This window comes from Brassica napus, chromosome C7, assembly GCF_020379485.1.
Source record: "Brassica napus cultivar Da-Ae chromosome C7, Da-Ae, whole genome shotgun sequence".
In the NCBI taxonomy this organism is placed as follows: domain Eukaryota; kingdom Viridiplantae; phylum Streptophyta; class Magnoliopsida; order Brassicales; family Brassicaceae; genus Brassica; species Brassica napus.
Window position 1 is genome coordinate 31,790,162 of NC_063450.1, and position 24,167 is coordinate 31,814,328.

The 24,167-nt window shown below is 37.1% G+C and overlaps 1 protein-coding gene across 1 annotated transcript; it reads left to right on the top strand.

The window, feature by feature from the left end:
* Window positions 1-12,594: 12,594 nt before the first annotated feature.
* Window positions 12,595-23,654, top strand: LOC125590304. The gene is made up of 3 exons (XM_048763761.1): window positions 12,595-13,942; window positions 14,036-14,196; window positions 14,281-23,654. Exon 3 carries the CDS (start codon window positions 17,421-17,423, stop codon window positions 18,390-18,392), a length of 972 nt encoding a protein of 323 aa, XP_048619718.1. The 5' UTR covers window positions 12,595-13,942; window positions 14,036-14,196; window positions 14,281-17,420; the 3' UTR covers window positions 18,393-23,654.
* The last annotated feature ends 513 nt before the right edge of the window (window positions 23,655-24,167 follow it).

Below are 24,167 nucleotides of genomic sequence, written 5' to 3' on the forward strand. Positions count from 1 at the left end.
AACTTGGTGGTCCTGTGCAGTATAGATGGATGTATCTGTATGAGCGGTATATGTTCCATTTGAAGAAGATGGTGAAAAATTTAAGTAGGGTGGAAGGTTCTATAGTCGCACAGATGATCAATGAAGAAACTTCAAACTTTGCCGAGTACTACTTTCCAGCAGAAGTTCAGACCAAAAACAGAAGACCTGCTCGGCATGATGATAGAGGCGAACGGGCAACATATCATGTTACGGTTCCAGACATTTTCACAGACGTTGGACGACTTAGCGGAAAACCAAAGGACCGTCGACTTACTGAGCAGGAGCGCAGTCATTTGCAAACATATTTGCTCACCAACTGCGAAGACGTTCTTCAATATGAGAGGTAAATAAATGAGCTTACAAATTTTTATTTTAACAAGTTGAAATTTAAATCTTAATTAATTACATTATTGTCATCATATACAGGATTTTCATGGCAGAAAAGCGGTTCGAGTATAGATACGCCACAGAGGACGAACTAGAAGAAATGAAGCAGAGAGAATTTACTGGATGGATGTTTACTTATGTGAGTGCTTTAAACAAATTAAAATATATTTTATCACATATTTATACTAATTCACATTTATTGATATAATATATATATATGTGCTATTAATAGGTGTCTGCTGGTTTGGCCAGAGGTGAAACATTTGACGATTGGATACGTGAGATGGTCGTTGGACCAAACTTTGTTGTGAAGTCATATCCGAGATTTTGTACTCGAGGATATGCATTCACAACTCAGAAGAGGAGACGTTCGAGTACGACTTATGATGCTGGCGTTTGTTCTGCATCAGGAGATGATGTATACTACGGACACATACATGAGATTTTGGAAATCAAGTATTTGGGCATGGTTGGATTGCGCTGTACTGTTTTCTATTGTGATTGGCACGACAACACCCCAGATCGAGGTGTGAGAACAGATGCATTTGGTGTTACATCAGTAAATTCGAGGCGAAAGCTGCAATATTATGATCCTTTCATTCTTGCTTCCCAGGCCGATCAGGTAATTAAATGTTAATTATTCAGAATGATTCATCATCATGTGTATTAATTTATAATTTTTCTAAATGTTACAGGTTTGTTATATCAAGTACCCCCGGGTAAGGAACAGAGATGATCCATGGGTTACTGTTACAAGACTCAACCCGAGAGGCCGAGTTCAGGGAAGTTCTGAGCTGGAAGACCCACTACAACCAAGCACATCCGGCAACTGTAGTGCAGCAGAAGATTTAGCTGGAGTTGGCCTTGTAGTCGATTTAACCGACTTTGGAGAGGAAGCCGTCGTTCACGTAGAGGATGAACCAGTGATTGGAGAGTTTCACCAAGATCCAGATTCAGATTCATCTGGTGATGATGACTCGGAAACAGACTACCATTGAACTTATTTTTTTTTTTTTAAGAAATACCGAGGAAATTCCGAGGAACACTTGATATAACCTCTTTCCTCGGATAATAGTTATTTGGTTTATCTAGCAAGGCAAAGCTGAATACGAATTAAAAGCTACACAAAACACAACCAAATAAAACAAAGAAACCATGTAAAAGAAATACGAACTCATAATTAAGAAACCTAAAAAAAAACTCAGTTCAAAATTAACAGAAAATAAGACCATAAAACGTTAGAATAGAAAAGAAAATAAAATAGCCGGTGATAGCTCCTACTCCTCGTCTCCTGCTCCAGATGTTCCTGCATCGTTGGGTCTCTTGGACCTCTTTCTTACCCTGTGTGTACCACTCGAACCCGAACCAGAGCTGGATGGAGAGTTGTCCCGATGAACTACATCATCCTTTTGGCAACGACACGGCCTGATACGTGAAATGGCAGCCCAGATCTTGTGTAGCATGTCGTTGTTTGTCTTTATGCTCTGATCTCTCCAATGTTGTTGCTGGCGCGAAGTGGCGTTCGGTGGAAGCTCTTGCAGCTTGTACTGGCTGGAGTCTGATGGGAGTAGCTGATGGGGTTGTGAATCATCTGGAATGGCTTGTGCAGCCTCATCTTGTCCTTCTTCATCAACCACGCCCTTGCCTTTGGTCTGATATTTTGGCGTGAAGAAGGATGGCTTGTCTACTAGTGCGGTAGCAGGGGGTAGGAACTCAACTGCAGCCTCTGAAAGTAGAGCAGTCAGGCCGATCTGAGGCAGGTGGCAGTAGAGTGTTTTCTTCGCTCGGTCCTGGAATACGTAGACGTAAGGACCATCCCGATGGATCCTCGAGTGGGGACCAGCTATGAACTCCTTACTTACTAGAGAAATGACATCCAGGTAGTTCCAAGCAATGTTGTTCGATCTGTCCAGTGCTACCTGCTGGTTCTCGCAGTCTACACCCACATGTCTAAGGATCCGAGTAATCACTGCACCAAATCCACATGCATTGCTCTTGGATTTGGTTACTTTCCCCTTGTATCCTGCTAAGTTTGCGGCCAGCACCGCTCCCATGTTGAAGGCAGTAGCAGGTGGGAATGTAGAGTTTCCAAATGCCGGTAGCAAATGCCTCACACCTTGGTACAGGAGGCACAACTCCCATTGCGTGACTGATGCGGCTGTGGTTGTCCCGTATAGCAATGAGCCAATGAGGCGTGTCGCATATCTCAGTACTGGGCTCCGGATAAGTGACTCCTTTGCCTGAGAAGATCTATAAACCCCTGTGCCAATCGTTTCCCAGAAGTTCAACAGCTCTGAAGTCCAATAAAGACCAGATGTCCTCTCCCCCGCACTCAATCCAAATAGTCCGCAGAGGTCTGTGAAAGATACCTCATAGTATACTTTCTGCACTACGAATGCCAGAAAACCTTCCTGATGGCTATCATCGGGACGGGTGACGTATGCGGATGCTATGAACTGGCGTACCAACTCCGGATAAGTGGGTTCCTTGAGGTTGCATAGTTGGCCTAGACCCATGTTCTGGAACAGTCCTTCAATGTCTGCTTTGATTCCCAATATTGTCATCGTCTCAGGACATGCTAGTTGTGTAGCCGGAACGGCTACCTTCTTCATGTTGTTGTAGTGGGTGGTATCAGACTTATCCCACTTCTTTGGCCTTTGCTTCTCCAGCTGTGACGAACCCTCTTCTTGTGTGTTTTTCTTTGCTGATGTTTTCGTGCGCTTCATTCTCTACAAAATAGAATCATTGCTCTCAACATGGTTATAATCAATTAAGAACTCAAAGCAACATGAAAATGAAAAGCGAAATCGAGTTGTGATAAAAAAAACGAAATTGAAAAAAAATTTCTATCCCTAAATCATCTCAAATCATGTTCCAAACTCGTTGATCACCGACAATTGTGTTCTATTCCATGTTTAAGCATCTGTTTCATGCATATTTGATCAAGGAATCAACACGGAAATAAGAAATTCACAAAACCCAAAAAATTGCTCAAGAACACGATTTCAGAATGTGGAGATTCGCGGAGTATACCTGTCTTAGGGTGAAGACGAGTGTAGGAATCAGGTAGAGCTCGAAAAATCAAGTGGAATAGAGCCCAAAATTGTTCAAATCGGATGATTATAGAGAGAGAAAGGGGGGGCGAATTATAGGGGAAATCGGAGGGGATGAGAGTTCTAAGGTTTAGATCCAAAAAAGGTCGGGTTTTGCCTTATAATTCTGTTTTCCGAACACGCATCGATCGATGCGTTTTTGTTCTATAACGCATCGATCGATCACATTCTTACGGCCCGGGCCATCTTGGTAATCGATCGATGCGTTTTTGTTCTATAACGCATCGATCGATGCGTTTTAAAAAAAAACGTACAAGATTTTCCGAGGAAATTCCGAGGAACAATTCAGATTGTCGATCGATCGATGGGATACTCTCATCGATCGATCACAATCTTACGGCCCGGTCCATCCTAGTAATCGATCGATGCGTTTTTGTTCTATAACGCATCGATCGATGCATTTTTAAAAAAACATACAAGATTTTCCGAGGAAATTCCGAGGAACAATTCAGATTGTCGATAGATCGATGGGATACTCTCATCGATCGATCACAATCTTACGGCCCGGGCCATCTTAGTAATCGATCGATTTGTTTTTGTTCAAAAACGCATCGATCGATGCGTTTTTTTTAAAAAAAATTACGTTTTGAAACCCCAAACACTAGTTCGTCGAAATTTCCTCGGAATATTCCGAGGAAATTCCGAGGAAGAAGAGGGTTTCCTCGGAGTTCCCTCGGAATAATCCGAGGAAATTCCGAGGAAATAGGGTTTTTAAACCGAAAACAACGTTTTGCCGTTTGAATAACACCTATATAACCCTTATTAAGTGTCTTACGTTCATTATGAAGTCAAAAATTTGTTCCTTACCGTATAATTAACACTTTTCCGATTGTATGAACGAAATCTCGCAACATAAGAGAAACACTTATACCTTTTAATGAACGGTAAAGGGAATACTTTCAATTAGTTTTGAAATTTGTTATTTCATGGTTTATGCTCATGTATACAAAGAATCCTCAATGGTATGCATTACAATTGTATAAGAAATGAAATACGGCAAAAAAAATTGATGTTTTGAAACCCCAAACACTAGTTCCTCGGTATTTCCTCGGAATATTCCGAGGAAATTCCGACGGATATTTTACTATCTGTCGGAATTTCCTCGGAATATTTTCATTTTACCGGGCAAATATTTCGCGAAAATTGAAATTAGAATTCCGACGGAATTCCGACGGATAATGTCCGTCGGACCCTAGGTTTTATAACCACGAGCCCCTTCTTCTTCCCCATTTCTCTCTTCTTCCTCTGCGCGACTCCTCTCTTTCTCTCCGGCGATTTCCCCCTGAAATCCGACGATATCTCCGGCGATCTCCCTCTTCTCTTACACAAATCATGTAAGGACCCTATCCCACTCTCTTAGGTTCTATTTGTTAGGTTTTTGTGTAGTTTTGATAGATTTTTGTTAGGGTGATTGGTTAGGATTGTGATTTGGTTGTATAATAGGTTTAGAATTGTGATTTGGTTGAATAATTTGTTTTGTTGAATTGATTTAGAATTTTTTTATAATTTTTTTATTTTTTGTATTTATAAAATCGATTTTTGTATATAAAATCGATTTTTGTATTTTACAAAACGATTTTTCTATATAAATTCGATTTTTTGGATTTTACAAAAAAAAATTTCTATATAAATTCGATTTTTTGGATTTTACAAAACATTTTAAATATCTATAAAACTTTTTTTGTGATTAAATACTATTATTTGGGATTTAAAAATATTTTTCATATATATATATATTATTAAAACTATTTTTTTGTAATTATTAAACAATTTTTATTTATTAAAACTATTTTTTGTTTATTAGAACTATTTTTATATATTTATTAAAAAAATTTAATATATATAAATCTTTTTCTGTGATTAAATTATTTGGGATTTTTTTTAATAAAAAAAATTAATTTATATATTTCTGTATTTATTAAATATATTTTTTTAATTTACAGGTCTCATGATGATCAGACCCGGCCTCGACAGCGTCGTGGTCGTGGTGGTACGGGGAGCCAGTCTCGGGATTCCAGCCATTTTCAGGATTCCCCTTCGCCCCACAGCTCCAACCATACATCTCCCTCTGCTGCACCCGCTCATGCTCCTCTCGCTCCCGCTGCTGCATCCGCTCCTGTTCCTCCGGGTCCTCCGGGAGTGATGAGGGTTGCGGAGTTGGTTCAACAGCCCGGTCGTGACCATCTTCCGTATCTCACTCCGTATCCACATGGACGGGGTCAAACATGGTAATTAAACATTTTTTTTCTTTAAATTTGGATTCATTATTAACCGTTTGTTCTTTTAATAAGGTTCAACCGATCCGGGAACGGGATCAGCGCATGGATCAACCGTATGATGTACTCGGCCCTCGACAGTGGACATCCGACTTTCACTCACTTCCCAACCGACAAGCAGGTTCTGTGGTTTCGTCAGTTTGCGGTAAGTATTCTAATTTTTTACTTATATTTTTAATCTTTAATATAAATTTTCTACTAATTGTGTTTTTTTTTCAGCAAGAGTTCAACTGGAATTCCGATGAGACGCTCTTTATCTATCACCACTTCGTCCATAAAGTAATGGACAACTATGGGAAGCAGATCCACGAGTGGAAGAAGAAGTGGGAAATCAATAAGGTTCGATTTAATTTATTAAACAATTTTTTAATTTATTAAACTATTTTTTAATTTATTAAACTTTTTTTTTTTTTTTAATTAAAAGGTCCCAAAGTCGATGAACGACACGGTCTGGAAGGAGTTGTGTGCGCATTGGGATAAGGAGGAGACGAAAGAAACTTCTTCCACCAACTCCACCAACCGCAGGAGCGACCGTAAAGGGAAGGGCATCTACAAGCATAACTTGGGTGCTCAATCTATTGCCACTCTCGGAGATCGCATGGTAAGTTCAACCGCTTTTTCTTCAATTATTTGAGTTTCAGAATTTAAATTTATTGTGCATTTCTTCTAATTTCTAATGTTTCTTTAATTTTATGTTTTTTTTCAAGGCGGAAGAAAATGATGGCGAGCCGGTCGATGATCTCGCCCTAATGAGGAGGGCGTATACCAACAAGAAGACCGGCCAGATTGATGACGGTCTTGTGAGGGACGTGGTCGACCTGGTCCAAACTCAGGTGGTAGACGAAGTGTCTCAGCTTCAAACCGAGGATGACGCTTCGACGGCTTCGACCAACTTGTCCCGGTTTCGAATCAACGAAATCGTTGAATCCGTAAGTTCTTTTTTTTTAAAGTTCAATTCATTTATTTCTTGGTTTAAATTTCTAAATTTGGCTTTTTTCTATTCAGTCGGTTCCAAAGAAGAAGGGACGTTTGTTCGGTTTGGGTCGTCGCACCCGGTCGGTTCCTCCTTCTTCTGCACCACCGCCCTTTGTTGATCCAGAAGTACTTACGGCTCAGTTGAAGGACAAAGATGATCGAATATCTTTGTTGGAGACCCAGATGGCGGCTCAACAGGCGGGCTATGAGGCACAGAGGAGGCTGAACCAGCAAATGATGGAGATGATGCAGAGGATGTACCCGAACGAGGTGTTCCCGGACGTGCCAGACCCGTAGTTTTTTTTTTCCCCAATCTCGGAATGTTTTATTTTTATTTGTGAAACTTTGAATATTAATTAATATGATTTCAATTTTACTTTTAATTTCATATTTTCGAATTTAAATTTCAGAAATTTTATTTTTTCAAAAAAATTAATATTTTTTACATTCCGAGGAAATTAATTATATTTTTCACTAGATCGATCGATGCGTTTTTGAACAAAAACGCATCGATCGATCCGTTTTTTTTAAAAAATATAGCGAGGGACATTTCCCTCGGAATTTTCCGAGGGACAACTCCCTCGAAAAATTCCGAGGAACGGATCCCTCGGAATATACCGAGGGAACAGTTCCTCGGAATAAACCGAGGAAAAAGTCCGTCGGTATACTCCTATCGATCGATGTATATATGTCCAAACACGCATCGATCGATGAACTTCCGAGGAATTATCCCGACGAAGTTCTATCTCGGTATATTCCGAGGACTTTTCCGACAAACAAGGGATCCTCGGAATTTCCTCGGAAATTTATTTCCTCAGAATTCCGTCGGAAAATTCCGAGGGATTTCAGAGGAAAAAAGAAATTCCGAGGAATTATTTCCGACGACGTGTTTCGTCGGAATTTCGTCGGAATAACGATATTCCGACGAAATTCCGACGATTTTTTCCCTCAGAATCCTTGATGTTTTCTTGTAGTGTAAGTCTCATATTCCATAAGATCATCTTGATCATGTTCGAAATTATTTTCACCATCTTTATAGACCAAGTGGGTTTCAGGATTCTTCCCTTTCAGACTCTCTTTGATAGAGGTCACAAAAATGTTTGGGAGTCCTTCATATCTTAGCCCAATGGTTCCCCATTCCACATCTATGGCACACTGATTTGGTCGAGCTTTGTGGTTTAAAGGATATACCACGGCCACTGCCTTGACCATGGCTCAAATTGGGTTGATACCCACGGCCTCTGCCATAGTGATTCCCACGGCCAAATATGTTATAGTGGCCATGGCCATGTCCTTTCCACCCTCCACGGCCATGACCGTGTGGTCTATCATTCTGGACGTGGTTATCTTTTTTTTTTCTTCTGCGACCTTATTGGTATCAGGTAATGGGGTTAATCCAGGAGGTCTCAATTCACTGTTTCTCATCAGTAATCCATTATTTCGCCCAGCTAGCAATAGACTCATCCACGGATTTATAATCCTGGATTCTGGGATTCCTCCAATCAAATATGGCCTTTGGTAATAACACCGTTCTTTGGTGATCATATCTCGATTTTTAACTCTGTCCAAAGGTCTAGAGAATTCTCTATAGTCAGATACTGATATTTGAGACTCTTAATAAGATGATGGCTAATAATTAATATTGCCCTGTATCAATCTTTCTCATTGGCATTATTGCCTTCTATGATGCATTCACCAAGTCTTTTTGACTTTAGGATAATCTTTGTATCCAATGCCCACCGTAAATAATTATCTTCAGAGAGATTTATGGCAGCAAAATTCAGGTTGCTTTTCGACATCTCAAATCATATATCACTCAATATTTAGGTACACTTTTCATGCGGCATTACTCTTAAAAACAATCAATTCGGATTTCAATCTTGTGAGGACAATGAGACTATCAATCTTAAAGGCATTTAATCAATCAGTCAATTTCTAACAAGTCTCAGCAATACTATTTCTATGTGCTCATAATATTATGGTTTATCAAGACTAGCAAAAACAGATTCAATTAATCATGCAATTAGGGTTTAACAATCAATTGATTTTAGCAAGACTAGTAAAAAGATTTATTAATCACTCAATCAGTTTCAAGGCTGATTTTAGTAATACTAGAATATAGATTTCAAGCATGAATTTCAATGAATCAGTTTCAAGGCTGATTTTAGCAATACTAGAACATAGATTTCAAGCATGAATTTCAATGAATCAGTTTCAAGGCTGATTGGTATTTAGCATAAACCACATGTAAATAATTTATCTACTATCCGAATTTATCAAACCTCAAAAATATATAATCAGATCAATCAATTTAATCGAACTTAGCATACAATATTAAACCTCAAGACATTAGATTTTATCATGAATCTATCAACCTAGCATACGGATTCTCAATTCTCAAAGACATCCAAATCAGATCAATATAACCTATCATACGGATTATTTAGGGTTTCTATTTAAAACATATCAGATTACAAAACTATCAATCCTAGCAGATGATATTAAACCTCAAGAATCATGCAATCAGATCATTAGGATTTTAAACAAGTAAACCTCAATCAATCTATCAACCTATCGGATTATATAAGCAAAGCAAGCTAGTAACCTATCGGATTCAATCAATGTTTTAACAGGCTAGTCGGTTTAAACAATTTTAAATCAGATGAACAATTAACTAAGCAGGATGAGAAAATAAATCTATCAATTTAACGGTCAAACAATTCTAGCAACATAGTATTAGATTTAATCAGATTTAAAACCTCAATGATCAAAACCGAAAACAGTTTTGATTTCAAAATATTCGATTAGGGTTTTAATATGTGATTTGATAATTATAGTATAATTAATTCTGATACTGATATTATTTAGGGTTTATAGATATAGGGTTAGGGTTTATCGGATTTTAACTTGTAAAAACCGATTTTGGGGTTTTAATCATGTAGAAACATGATTTAGGGTTTGGGGTATCAAACTTTTAGAGCTTCGATTTACTCAATTAGGATTTTTGATCTATTACCCTATGGTTTTGATTCATAAAGATTAGGGTTTTAAGGTTTCATTCTTTATCAATCAATCCATGTTCGATTATGGGTTCTTAGGTTTTGAATTACCTTTTAACCGTAGATGATTATTGAATCGGACCACCAAAGGAGTTGAGCCGCGAGCTGGACACGAGCTGGAATGGATCGAGTCGCTTCTATCGGGTCGCGGACGTCCTTTGTTGCTTGATCGGGAACGCCTTGATCGTCAGACACGAGCTGTCTGATGCTGTCGCGAACGAGGAAGAGGTCGCGTGCTGGAGCTGCTCTCGGGTCGCGAACGTCTGAGCTAGGATCAGGAACGCCTTTGGCTGAAATTGATCGGGGACGCGAGCTGGAACAGATGCGGGAACAAGAGACGCGATCGGGGTTTATGGTTCGTCGGATCGCCGGCTAGGGTTAGGGTTTTAGGGTTTTTCGATTTGGGTATTAGCTTAAGGATTTAGAGTTTCGTGCTGATAACGTGTTATAAAAGTAATGGAAAAGTCTATCTTTATTCATAACATAGAGGTTCCCTATATAGGAGATTATACCGTCATAGATAAATGGAAAGAATACAAATCATAATCTCTTGGTTATGAGCCATCCACAATCTGGTTCATAACAGTTTTCATTTTGTTAACGAGAATTATGTATTTATGAATATGTGATAAAACAAGATCCATTAAATAGTTGATGAGAGTAGGCCTGCCATCGGTTTCGGTTCAGTTAATTCGGATTTTTGGATTTTCGGTGTTATGCTCATAAGTTCCGTTCGGGTATTACTAATTATAGGATCGGGTTCGGTTCGGTTCCTTCCGGGTTGGTTCGGATCGGATTGTAACTAATGTTTGAAATCATCCAAAATCTATTTTTTAAACCTCAAAAATGACAAATTATTTTTTTCAAAATATAGAAATTATTCACAAATCTAATTAAAAATTAGTTAAGCTATCTAAATTAACTAAAAAGTATTAAAAATAACAAATAAAGCAAACTAAATAATATTTTGAGTAGTTTAAAATATCTAAATCACCTTAATATATATAAAAACATTAAAATATTTAACTAATTTCGTATATCTTCGGATCCTAATTTGAATTTTGGTTCGGTTCGGATTATAACCAAACTCGAAAATACCATAAGTCCCGTTCGGATATTTTTGTATAACAGTTCGGATCTAATTTCAGTTTTTTCGGTTCAGGTTTAGGTAGGTAATTCGAGTTGGAGTAAAAATGTCCAAGCCTAGATGAGAGTAAAGACGTGCTTAGAAAATGGTGTGACTATTATAAGATTTGGCATTTATATAATCACAGCTATTTGATCTAATAAAGTATCAGGTTGATAACCATTTCTAATTGACGTGACAACCAACTTTCACATGTCTTGAAAACGTTGACTCGTTGATTTTGTTTTAGTTGTCCTAAATTTTCCTTTTAAAAATACAAGTTTTTTTTTTTTTTTTGTTCAAAATACCAATCTATTGCTCAAATAAAAGGTAGTCGGGGAACCCGAATGAAATAGAATAACTAACAAAGACTAAACTTCTATGAAAGTTCCTCAATTTTGGCTAAGAAGTCTGATGTTCAGTTATGCATCCTTGGTATGTGTGTAATATTCAAATCCTGAAATCTTCTTTGTAGAAAATTATGTCCGTTAATTTTGTTGATAAACTTGGCCGTGTTGACAGGTTTTGAATCATTGAAATGACGTTCTTACAGTTTGTCCCAAAATGTTGATATGTCGCGTGTTGAAACATATTTTCCGTAGATCAAATAAGTGCATCAAATTTTTTTTTTTGGTAACTCTGGTATCTGGGCAGTCACATTCTCAACTATCCCCCGTAAGGGGTCCAGCGCCCCAACAGAAGGGATGTTAAATCCGCTGTGGCCGGGGCTCGAACTCGTGAAGGCGGACACCTCAGCCGATGTTCCTATACCACCAGATCACGAGGCCCGGTTAAACTGTGCATCAAATTCAGCATGAAAAAATGATAAATGGCACTCTTTGTTTCTCAGATCTAATAGTTTTTTTTATCTCAAGACTCATCTAGCCATACCCAATCATAACCACTGTGCTGAGTATCGGAAGTCTACGATACATCTACTAAACAAATACGCTGCAAACATAAAGCTCATCAATTTCTTGTCTGACTTTGGGACTTTGGGAGCATGCATAGCCTGAGTTTTTTGAGTTTATATTAAACCATGCATGACATCCATTTTTAGAAATACATGTTAAAGTTAAGTTGTAAAAACAATCATATTTATAAAGTTGAATATATGTAAGGGTGACACATATAATAATTAAAAATTATCAGATTTAATATTTTAGTTATTAATTTGATCATAAATGTGATAATATGAATTACCTTATAATAATTATAATTCTATTTAACTATTTAGATTTTTATAAAATAAGAAAAAGGGAACGAGGCTGTGTTTTCAAAAGTAAACTTATAAAGTAAACTTATATATACACATACATATTTTAATGGATAACTAAAACATTATTTATGGTTGACTAATCATTATTTATGGATAAACATGAATTTTAATTTTAATTATTTAGTTATACGAATTCTACTTATATGGATTATCAATATAATTAAAGGAAACTTATATTAATCTGAAACCTAATTTTTTAATTTTGTGTTAAAGAAATATATATATATATATATATATATATATATACACATTTTTGTATAAATAAACATAAAATTATAAAGAAAAAGTGATTATAACAACTCAATGTAATAATAAACATAAAAATCATATACAATTCAGAACATGAATTATTCTAAAATTGTTGCGGAATTGTATAATACTCCATCTGTTCCTAAAAGATCTATATTATAGTTTTTTCACACTTATTAATAAAACATATAAAATTGTATTTTCTAATACATTGTTTTTCTTAATTATCTATTCCGAATAACTTTTAATTAATAAGATTTTATTAAACACAATTGTATTTTTTGAAAAATAAAATTTTTCATTAATTAATGTATTGAAAATGTAAAAAATGTATCTTTTTGAAACAATTTTTTTTTCTAAAACATAGATTTTTTAGAAACAGAGGGAGTATTATTTTAAAATTTATATAGGTACTGGGTTAGCCTAGTTGAGTTAAATTTAATGGGAGTTAATAATTATTTTGGACTTTGGTCAATGTAAATATTTAATAAAAATAACATTATTTTCAAAATTGCACATGGGTCATATGAGTCATGACCACCTTGCCAATGAGAGATAGATCTTGGATCTTCATGTACAATATTCACATTTGTCACTTATTTCATGTGTGGTATTTTCACTAACACCTGCCACTTCTATCCAGTTCTTACATTTTCAACAATTATCTTTTCTTAACCGGGGAGATTTTAAAGTAGCCATCTTCTTTAGGCAATTAGCATGTATAATCTGATTTTATTATTTTCAACCAAAACCACAGCTTTCTCAGAAATTTTCATTCTTGTAGCCTTGTGATGTCTGAAACACCATTGCTTAAAAAACTTCGACTGATTTCTCACCATCTGCCACTTGTTTACACTTTAGCAAATGTGCTCTCAAAACCAACTTCTAAAACAGATTTGACAGATATCTTAGCAACTGCCACTCATTTATCATTTGTATCAGAATCGCAATTTTTGAAATAAACTCGAGCACACATTATCACTTCCGTTAGGTATTGCAATATTAGAGCATTATTAGTGGTTAGAGACAATAAATTTTTTTTAAAAAGAAATAAAATTAACCCCTAAAATTAAACCACTAGAAGAGGGACAATACATTAATGAGTATTTTAAAGTAGTGTGAGACCATTTCCAATGGAGTATCCATGAGGGTTCTATGTGATGGTTCTAAGTAAATATATATTGAAAATTAAATCAAAATAAGAGAAAATAGATAGATATGGTTCTAAAAATGAAAGTTTTAGAATCAATTCTAAATAATATGTGTCGCTTTGTGATAGGGTAGTATTCTAAAGGAAAAAAAAATTAAATCCAATTGTTCTTTCTCTCTCTCTTTCGTGGATTGAAAGCAACTCCTTTTTTGTAGACGAAACACAGATCTTCTTTCACAATTTGGCGACTCAGCTGTCAATCCTCTCCATCCTCTATCTACTCTGCTTCTTTCAATCAAGATAACATGTGAGTTTCACAACAAAAATTTAAATCTTTTTCCTGGATTTTCCATGAAAATTTACTGTCATTTTGTTGTTCTTGTGGTTGACTGCTCTACAGGAAAGAGTAATCAAAACCTGACGATGTGGGGATCGCGACCGAGCATGCGGAGGATGGAGATCTCGCGGAGAGTGGTGGGAGGAACGCCTTCTTCTTCTTCGTGGAGACGAGTCGTCTTCTGTCCAAAAACCTGCAACTTGAACCCATGAAATAATGCACAGGTAAGCTATTTTAGGAGAGGATTATGGTCAAAATAAAAGGTAGTGAATCACGACCAAGTAATACATAGAAAGTTCTACTTGCAGAGAGTTCATAGAATCAATCGGAGTACGCATCAGAGCTATGATCAATTCGTAAATCACCTTCAAAATTGGCCCAAAATCATTTAAATCTGCAGAAACTGTTCTATTGCTGCATTGTTAGGACTCCGTTTGACAAGGTAAATTAATTTTTATTGAGTTGATATTTGGTATAGATAATCATGAAATATCCGACTTCATAATCAACGGTGAGATTTTGAAGTGGACGGTTGGATTAGTAGTTATTCATGTCTTTCTGAATCAGTTTGATGCACTGTAAAACAAAGTGGTGATATGTTTGATGAATTGTCTTGTTTGGTTGGAAAATGAACTCGGACAGAGTGATATGTTTGATGTCTTGTTCAATAATTATAAGTTTTTTTATTATACAATGAGATGCAAGTAATATATTATTACAAGTTTTCTAATTTTTGAAACTTAAAACTTTTAATTGGTTCTACTATTGGAGGAGTTAAAATTAAACAAGTATCTAAATTTTTTAATTTGATTATTTTCAATTAAAAAATTGATTTAGAACTCTAACACCATATCTATTGTTGGAGATCGTCTGAGAGGCTGAGAGCATCAACATCGGCCAGATACTCAAATCAAATGAACCTCTCACCATAATATTTGTATTTATTTAAATAATAAAAAATCAAACCACTAAAATATTGACAACAAATAAATGAGTTTTTCAAAGAGGATTAGTTTTCTCACTTATGAGAGGCCTAACTATTTCTTTCTTACATTTTTGTATTTTTCTATTTTAATCTATAGAAACTGACTGAGCAAATTTTAATCACACTACGAGAGTCTTTTTACACAAAAGTTTGTCTACTTTTTTTACCATTGTATCTTATAACGTATAGAAACTGCGTAAAAAGCTATTTATTAGAGCACTTACATCAATAGATATTTAGGGTATCTAAGTAATTATAAAAAAATATAAAAATTAGGAAAGGGACAATAAAAATTGCTCAAAAAAGAATTCTTAAGATATTCTTGAGAAACTATAGTGACATATGTCAAATTAAGCTTTTCTAAAGATTAAAATTCAGTAACTAAACTTTGTATATTAATTTCCATTAGTAATTAGAACATCACTTAAGATACTGTACCAATAATGGTGCTATTAATGATGCTTTTAGAATCAATAACTCTTTTTAAACTCAACAGTTTTCTATCACTTTGTTCAACTAAATTCGATTAGAGTTTAAATATTTAAAATATGTAGGGATATATGTGTATATATATATATTTTTAAAAAATTAATTAAATCTCCTACGGCCACATGTAATTAGATTAGGCGACTCAGTTAGGGTCATTTTTCCCAAATGATTCGGCTCCAAAAGTATTTGAGTATGCGCCACTCGAGTAAAATTACGAGTTAGGTCAGATGGTTTTGATCCCTATAACCCGGCGATGTGAGAACACTATTAAAATCAAGATTGATTAGGGACTGAATGGTTACATGTTCCAATAGCTAAATCAGAAAAGTTACTGCTCAAAAACCAAGACATGTACCGTTTTTAACGGAGTTCACGACATTAGAGAGCGAGTGGTCATGCAGAAAAAGAACTAAGTGGTGATTCCGTCGAGAGCCTTGCGAGCACTAATAACATACTTAAGCGATCAAAACAAAATATGCCCTCATTGATAAAAAAATGTATTATAAAACCACAAGAGAGAGAGGAGAGAGAGAGGCCGAGTATGAGAGAGAGAGGTGGCCAAGACTTTCCATTCTTCTAGTTTTCCTAATTCCTTTATGTTTATGATTTGTAATCTCTCCTTTTATCTATCTTGTAATCCCCTATATAAAGAGAACACTTATTCATTAATAATACACAGAAACTTACGGCTCTAAATCCTAAGTTTCACAACACGTTATCAGCACTATAGTTTCAAAACTCCCTAAGCCAAAATCGCAAAACCCTTAAACCCTAAACTAGCCGGCGATCCATCTAACCCTAATCCGATCGCACCTAAACCCTAACCCGATCACGTCCCATTCGTTCTAGCAAGCATTCCCGTCTCAGCCCCATCCGATCTCAGCTCAGACGACCCCATCCGTTCTCAGCTTGCATCCCGGACAGCTACAGCTCGCTTCCCCGATCAGCCAGCTCGCGACCCGATAGGAAGCAGCCTGCTCGCGTTCCCGATCAGACGCGTCCCGTTCCAGCTCACGCCTCAGCACGCGACCGTTCCAGCTCGCGTTCCAGCTCATTCCAGCTCGCGTCCGATCGTCCAGCTCAAGGTTCTCTTGGTAGTCCGGTTCTACAATCTTCAAAACCTAAAGGTAATTCGAATTCTGAAAACATTAAATCGAATTTGGCAGTTTTGTAAAGATTGAAACCCTAAAAACCTAATCTCTAAAATATGAAAGCCATAGGATAATAGATCAATCCCCTATGAGTAAATCGAAGCTCTATAAGTTCAATCCAAACCATAAAAAATCGAGATTTGATCCATTGATCAATTAAAATCAGAACCTTGAAGGTTTTGAATCTCAAAATTAAACTCCTTTGATCTAAGATCAAATCAAATTCCCAAAACCCTAATCTGAAAAAAAATCTATTTGTATTTTTTGGAATTTGAACATTGATTGATCACCTAGAACTATTGATTAGGATTGTTTAAAATTGAATCTGAATTTGTCTTGTTTAAACTGAAACCCTAAATAACCTAGTCTAGATTATTTTGAAATCGAATTTGGATTGTGGCCGTGTGGCCTTGATACATTCTAGGTCAATTGTTCTAGATCATAACCTGTGGCCGTGTGGCCTTGCTGCATTCATATCTAAACCTGACCACAACTGATTGATTGCAATTTGAACTTAGAATCTCATGTTAGGATGACATTAAAATTGAAATCAAGTGGCCAAATGTTTGTTCTTTGCATGGCCATGTGTTTGTTTGTTATGATTGCATTGTATGAACTGATAAGAATTCATCTATACTAGGATTGCATTAACTCTGAATTAAAACTAATTGCCATGCGGCTTGTTGTCTACCTTGGCCGCGTGGCTTCTTCTTGGCCGTAAGGCATAAACCTTGGCCATTAGGCTTACTTGATTGTTTGAACCTAAAACCATATTTGTTTAAACCCTATTTCTAAAGACCTATATTATAAACCATGATTTCAGATGTCGAAAATCAATAACCTGGATTTTTCTGCCCTAAATCTATCTGGAGACAATTACCTTCAGTGGGCGCTCGATGCTAAGATCATCCTGAAATCCAAGGGTATCGGTGAATGTATCACCGAGAACAATAATGCTAATGAGAAGGATCGTTACAGAGCCATCTTGATCATTCGTCATCGTCTAGCTGAGAGTCTCAAGTATCAATATCTAACCATTGAGAACCCACTAGATCTTTGGACTGAATTGAAATCGAGATATGATCACCAGAGAACAGTGATCTTACCAAAAGCTCGCTTTGATTGGACGAATCTCAGGATCCAAGACTATAAGTCTGTGGACGAGTATAACTCTGCACTGTTTAAGATTGTTTCTAAAATGAAACTGTGTGGTGAAAGTATTACGGATCAGGATATGCTTGAGAAAACCTTTTCCACTTTCCACACAAGCAATGTATTGTTACAACAACAGTACCATGTGAAAGGTTTCAAAACCTATGCTGATCTTATTTCTTGTCCCTTGCTCGCTGAGCAGAACAATGAATTACTAATGAGAAACAGTCAGATGAGACCTCTTGCATCGGCTCCACTACCTGAAGCACACGCCACAGAGGACAATAAAGAGTCCAACCACGTCCAAGGAAATGACCAGCATGGCCGTGGTCGGGACAAGTTCAATGGACGTGGCTGCGGTAGAAGATCTTTTGGCCGCAGGCGAGGAAATGGTCGAGACCATGGACGGGACCGTGGCTCATTTGGACGAGGCCATGGTCGCGGTCGTGGATCTTCATTCAAACCTCAACACTCGACCAACTCAAGCAAATCAGTATGTCATAGGTGTGGAATGAGTAATCATTGGGCTAAGACTTGTAGGACTCCCAAGCATCTAATTGACCTCTATCAAGAGAGTTTGAAAGGGAAGAATCCAGAAGCCCATATGACCTATCAAGATGATGAAAATGACTTTGATCATTAAAAGGACGATCTTATGGATTATGAAACTTCAGATTGTCTTAAAGACTGAAGATTGATTTCGACATTTGTAATCTCAATTTGGTGTTTTTCATTTCCATGTTGTTATTTCTTTAAACATGTTCTGAAACTTAATAATAAATGAATGGTTTTTATAAATGAAGTCTCTAAGTAGCATTCTTTTGAATCTTGTTTTAGAAATGAACGAGAACAAGGATTTACTCGTTGTGGACAATGGGTCGAGCAACACGATTTTAAAAGACAAGAGATACTTCATAAACCTAACTCTTAAAAACGCCAACATCTCCACCATTGCGGGAATAACTAGTCTCATAGAGGGGCACGGCCAGGCCAATATCCTGTTGCCTATGGGTACACATCTTGAGATATCAGATGCCTTGTATTCACCCAAATCTAAGAGAAATCTATTAAGCTTTAAAGACATTCGAATGAATGGTTTTCATATTGAAACCACGGGCGAAGGAAACAAAGAATCTTTTCAAATCTTTGAAATCGTCCATGGCAATAAGAAAGTTTTAGAATCCATTCCTGCACTATCTACTGGTCTTTACCATGCTAAAGTCAGTATGATCGAGGCCAATGCCACTTTTAATAAAGAGGCAATCAACAACTTCACTTTATGGCACGATCGGCTTGGCCATCCCGGTTCGACCATGATGCGTAAACTGATCCTGAACACTAACGGCCATACCCTTAAAGAGAAATGAATTATCCCTAAGCACCTATCGTGTGTTGCTTGTTCTCAAGGGAAACTCATTTCTAGGCCATCACCAGTTAAAGTCACTAAGGAAATGATAAACTTTCTGGAAAGAATTCAAGGAGACATCTGTGGACCAATTCACCCACCTAGTGGGACATTTCGATATTTCATGGTCCTCATAGATGCGTCCTCTAGATGGTCGCATGTCTGTCTCCTCTCGACCAGAAACTTGGCATTTGCCAGGTTACTTGCTTAGATAATTCAATTACGAGCTCATTTCCCAGATTTTCCTTTGAAGACTATACGTCTTGATAATGCTGGTGAGTTTACTTCCCAAGCGTTTAATGATTACTGTATGTCCATGAGGGTAAGTGTGGAACACTCCGTGGCACATGTACATACACAGAACGGCTTGGCCGAATCATTTATAAAACGCATACAGCTCATAGCTCGACCATTACTCATGAGGTCGAGACTTCCGGTCTAAGCGTGGGGACACGCTGTCCTTCACGCGGCCAAACTCCTACGCATCAGGCTATCTAGTGAACATAAGTACTCCCCATCACAATTACTTACGGGTCACGCGCCCGACATTTCCCATATTAAGACATTCGGCTGTACCGTTTATGTTCCAATTGCTCGACCACAGAGAACAAAAATGGGACCTCAAAGGAGGATGGGGATATATGTTGGATTTGATTCCCCCACGATTTTAAAGTATCTTGAGCCAACTACGGGTGATTTGTTTAAGGCCAGATACGCGGATTGTCATTTCAATGAATCTGAACTTCTAACATTAGGGAGAAATAGCAGTAAAATGGTAAAAGAAATTTCATGGAATCAAACATCCATATCTTGGCAAGATCCTCGAACTCAAGAATGTGATCTAGAAGTTCAAAAGATCATTCATTTACAAAAACTAGCTAATCAATTGCCAGATTCCTTTGCTGACCCGAAAAGTGTGACTAAGTCATACATGCCAGCTGCTAATGCACCAATAAGAATTGATGTTCAAGAGGGACACAATCAAGTTGCTACAGAGTCTAGACAACGTGTGAAACGTGGTAGACCAATAGGTTCCGAAGATAAGAACCCTCGAAAAACAAAGAAAGGTGCAGAAAATGAAAACGAGGTTGTTCAGACACCAGACATGGCCGCGGCCGATCCAGCCCGTGATGTGGCCGCGTCCGACCCTACAGCTCTAGACATGGCCGGACCTGATGCCACTGATGTGGCCGGCCCTGATGTGCCAAATAATATTGCTTGGGACGCCTTGCTTCATGGTACTGATGGTGTAGATAATAATGAGATCTCAATAAACTATGTCTTGTCTGGAAAACGGTGGAACAGAAAACATGTCGACATGGATGATATATTTGCTTATGAAGTAGGACTTATGGATAACGAGGATTATGAACCCACGTCTATATATGAATGCATGCAACGACCAGATTGGCTTAAGTGGAAAGAAGCCATAAACGTGGAGTTAGAATCATTGAGAAAAAGAGGTGTATTTGGTCCAATAATCCGGACACCTCATGATATAAAATCAGTTGGATACAAATGGGTTTTTGTGAGAAAGAGAAATGAGAAAGGCGAAGTTGTGAGATACAAAGCATGACTTGTTGCACAAGGATTCTCACAAAGAGCAGTAATAGGCTATGAGGAGACGAACTCCCCTGTGGTGGATGCTACGACCTTCAGATTCCTAATGAGTCTAGCCGTGAGAGAAGGTCTAGATTTACGGTTAATGGATGTTGTAACCGCATACCTTTATGGTCCACTGGATAATGAAATCTATATGAAAGTCCCAGAAGGTATCGAATTGAAAAACAAAGAGAGTTCTCGAGAACAACATTGTATTAAGTTGAATTAATCTCTTTATGGACTGAAACAATCCGGACGGATGTGGTACAATAGACTCAGTGAGTACCTAGCAAAAGAGGGATATAGAAATGACCCTATCAGTCCATGTATTTTCGTTAAGAAATTCGAAAATCAAGGGTTCGTGATCATAGCAGTATATGTTGATGATCTGAACATCCTTGGAACCTCTAGAGAGATTTCCCAAACGGTTGAATACCTTAAGAAAGAATTTGAGATGAAAGATCTCGGGAAAATAAAATTTTGTTTGGGATTACAACTTGAGTACATAAATGATGGGATCCTTGTGCATCAGATGACATACACTGAAAAGGTACTCAGGAGGTTTAACATGGCCGATTGTCATCCTCTGACCAGTCCCATGGTCGTGAGATCACTCGGCCTGGACACTGACCCATTCCATCCCAAGATGGACGATGAGGATGTCCTAGGTACCGAAATGCAATATCTCAGTGCCATAGGAGCTTTAATGTACTTGGCAACTCACACACGGCCTGATATAAGCTTTGCCGTGAACCTACTATCTAGGTTTAGTTCCTGTCCGACCTAGAGGCACTGGAATGGGATCAAACACGTTCTTCGTTACCTGCAAGGAACAAAAGACTTGGGTCTATGTTATACCAACCATAACAAAGATGGTTTAGTTGGTTTTGCTGATGCTGGTTATCTATCAGATCCACATCAAGCACGATCACATACAGGATATGTCTTTACACATGGAGGTACGGCCATTTCATGGCGTTCCATGAAACAAACCATCGCGGCCACTTCATCTAATCACTCGGAAATCTTGGCTATACATGAGGCCAGCCGCGAGTGTGTTTGGTTGAGGTCGATGACCCAACACGTCCGAGCTGATTGTGGGATGGCCGAGAGCAAAGAGACAACTGTGATGTATGAGGACAAAGCTGTGTGCATTGCTCAGCTCAAGGACAGTTACATAAAAGGTGATAGGACGAAGCACATATTGCCTAAGTTCTTCTTTACTCACGAGCTTCAGAAAGCCGGTGAGGTCCAGGTCGTCCAAGTACGATCAAGTGACAATTCAGCAGACCTATTCACGAAAGCACTTCCTACGTGCACGTTCAGGAAGCTCACGCATCAGATTGTGATGTGTAGGTTGAAAGACCTCCACTGAGGTTCACATCAGGGGGAGTAGTACGTGTTGTACTCTTTTTCCATCATCATGGTTTTGTCCCACTGAGTTTTCCTGATAAGGTTTTAATGAGGCAACATTAAGCGTATTACAATCCATGTATGGTTATGGCATCCAAGGGGGAGTGTTATAAATCAATTGATGGATGTCCATAACAGGCCCGATCTATTAAAGGCCCAAACCGCAGGAGAGAGAGATGAGAGAGAGTCGACCGAGTATGAGAGAGAGAGGCGGCCAAGACTTTCCATTCTTCTAGTTTTCCTAATTCATTTATGTTTATGATTTGTAATCTTTCCTTTTATCTATCTTGTAATCCCCTATATAAAGGGAACACTTATTCATTAATAATACACAGAAACTTACAGCTCTAAATCATAAGTTTCACAACAAAAACATAATTTGTCTTCCTTTCTTTTCTATGAATTCGTTGACTTTCAAAATCAACATTTCTTAGAAGTTATCTCTTGATAGATAAAATAACCAAATCACTCAATCTTTCTTGTGACATAGTCGAACAAAGATAAAATTTTATTAGCTTCAGCTTTGAAAAACTCCTCTCAGCAGATGCAACCGAAAATGGAATGGTCAACAATATTCGGTAAGCAATCCATGAATTTGGATACAAATCATGAACACTTTCCAAAAAGTCTAGCACTTCACTACGCTTCTTAATTCTTTATCATAAAATTTCTTTTAGAGTTTTGAGTTCAGCAAAAAGATCTATACCAACAATATCTGAATGATCAAAAACCATCAAACTATCATCAAATAAAAATCCAAATATTTTTTCATACTTCTGGAATTGTTCAAATTTTGTCCCAAGTGAGTAGAGAGCTTGGTCCATGATATGAAGAAACTAGTCAATTCTAAATTTCTCTTCGGGGGATAATGTCACACCTCCCTCTACATTCTCTGAATCTTCAGTACAATGTGTTTTTCTTTTCTTGCTTGGAGAACACAGCTCAAACCCCTATAAATACACAGCTTCAAGCCCATATAATGGCTTTATCTCTTATGGCCCATATTTAGCCTACTAATCTTATTATAAAGTTTTAAACTCAAGCCCATATAAATACATTATTACTTATGATTATTAGTATTAGTATTTACTATTTACTAAATATATGCTATTAACTGTTTTTTTGAAAAATTGATGCCCTATGCGGATGTTTCTTTTGGAGGCAAGGGAAGCACGGTCCAAGCAACCAGACTGACCAAATGCAATGCTCTGGTCCCAATATCAAAGCCTCAGGCAAAATATGAGACTTATACTCCGGCGACAAATTTACCGAAGTCTTTTTTACTATTTTAGATTAAGAAGAATGAATTTGTGCGCCAACATTTACTAATCAATAACAAATTCTCTTCAACATGTGATAAGTGAAGTGATTTGCAACCAACATAACCAAAACCTCCATACCATGTTTAGATTTGCCTCTTTCTGTACTTCAAATTTTATTGTTTATTCATTTTTTTGTGGATTCTATCCAAAAATATTACACTGATTGCTGATTTTTGCAGCTATGTTTCTAGTTGAAAACTCAACCCTATATGGTTGAATTCTTCGTGTTCTAAATGCCATTACTCTATGTCGTTTTACAAAATTTCAAGTGGACCTACTTTATTTTCTATATTATTATTTTAAATGACATTCTGATTCTATATAACCAAATTTTATCTGATTCTCTTGTTTCACAACATTACACTCTTATCAATATACATTTCTGAATCTCTTCTTCTCTCTTTCTCTATTTTTTTGATAAAGAAAATATTATTTTGTTTTGTAAATATAATATTCATTCACCGCAGGACACGAACCCCACTCCCTTTCTCAGGTACAAGTTTATTAAATTATTAAAGATTTTTCAGCTTGATATAAACATTTCCAAACTATAATGGTATGTTTTAATGTATATAACTGTTAATTGTAAATATATATACAGATTTATATTTAATTCATTAATTTTAATTAAATATACCTATTTGTATATATGAAAAAGTGTATTTGATACAAATGT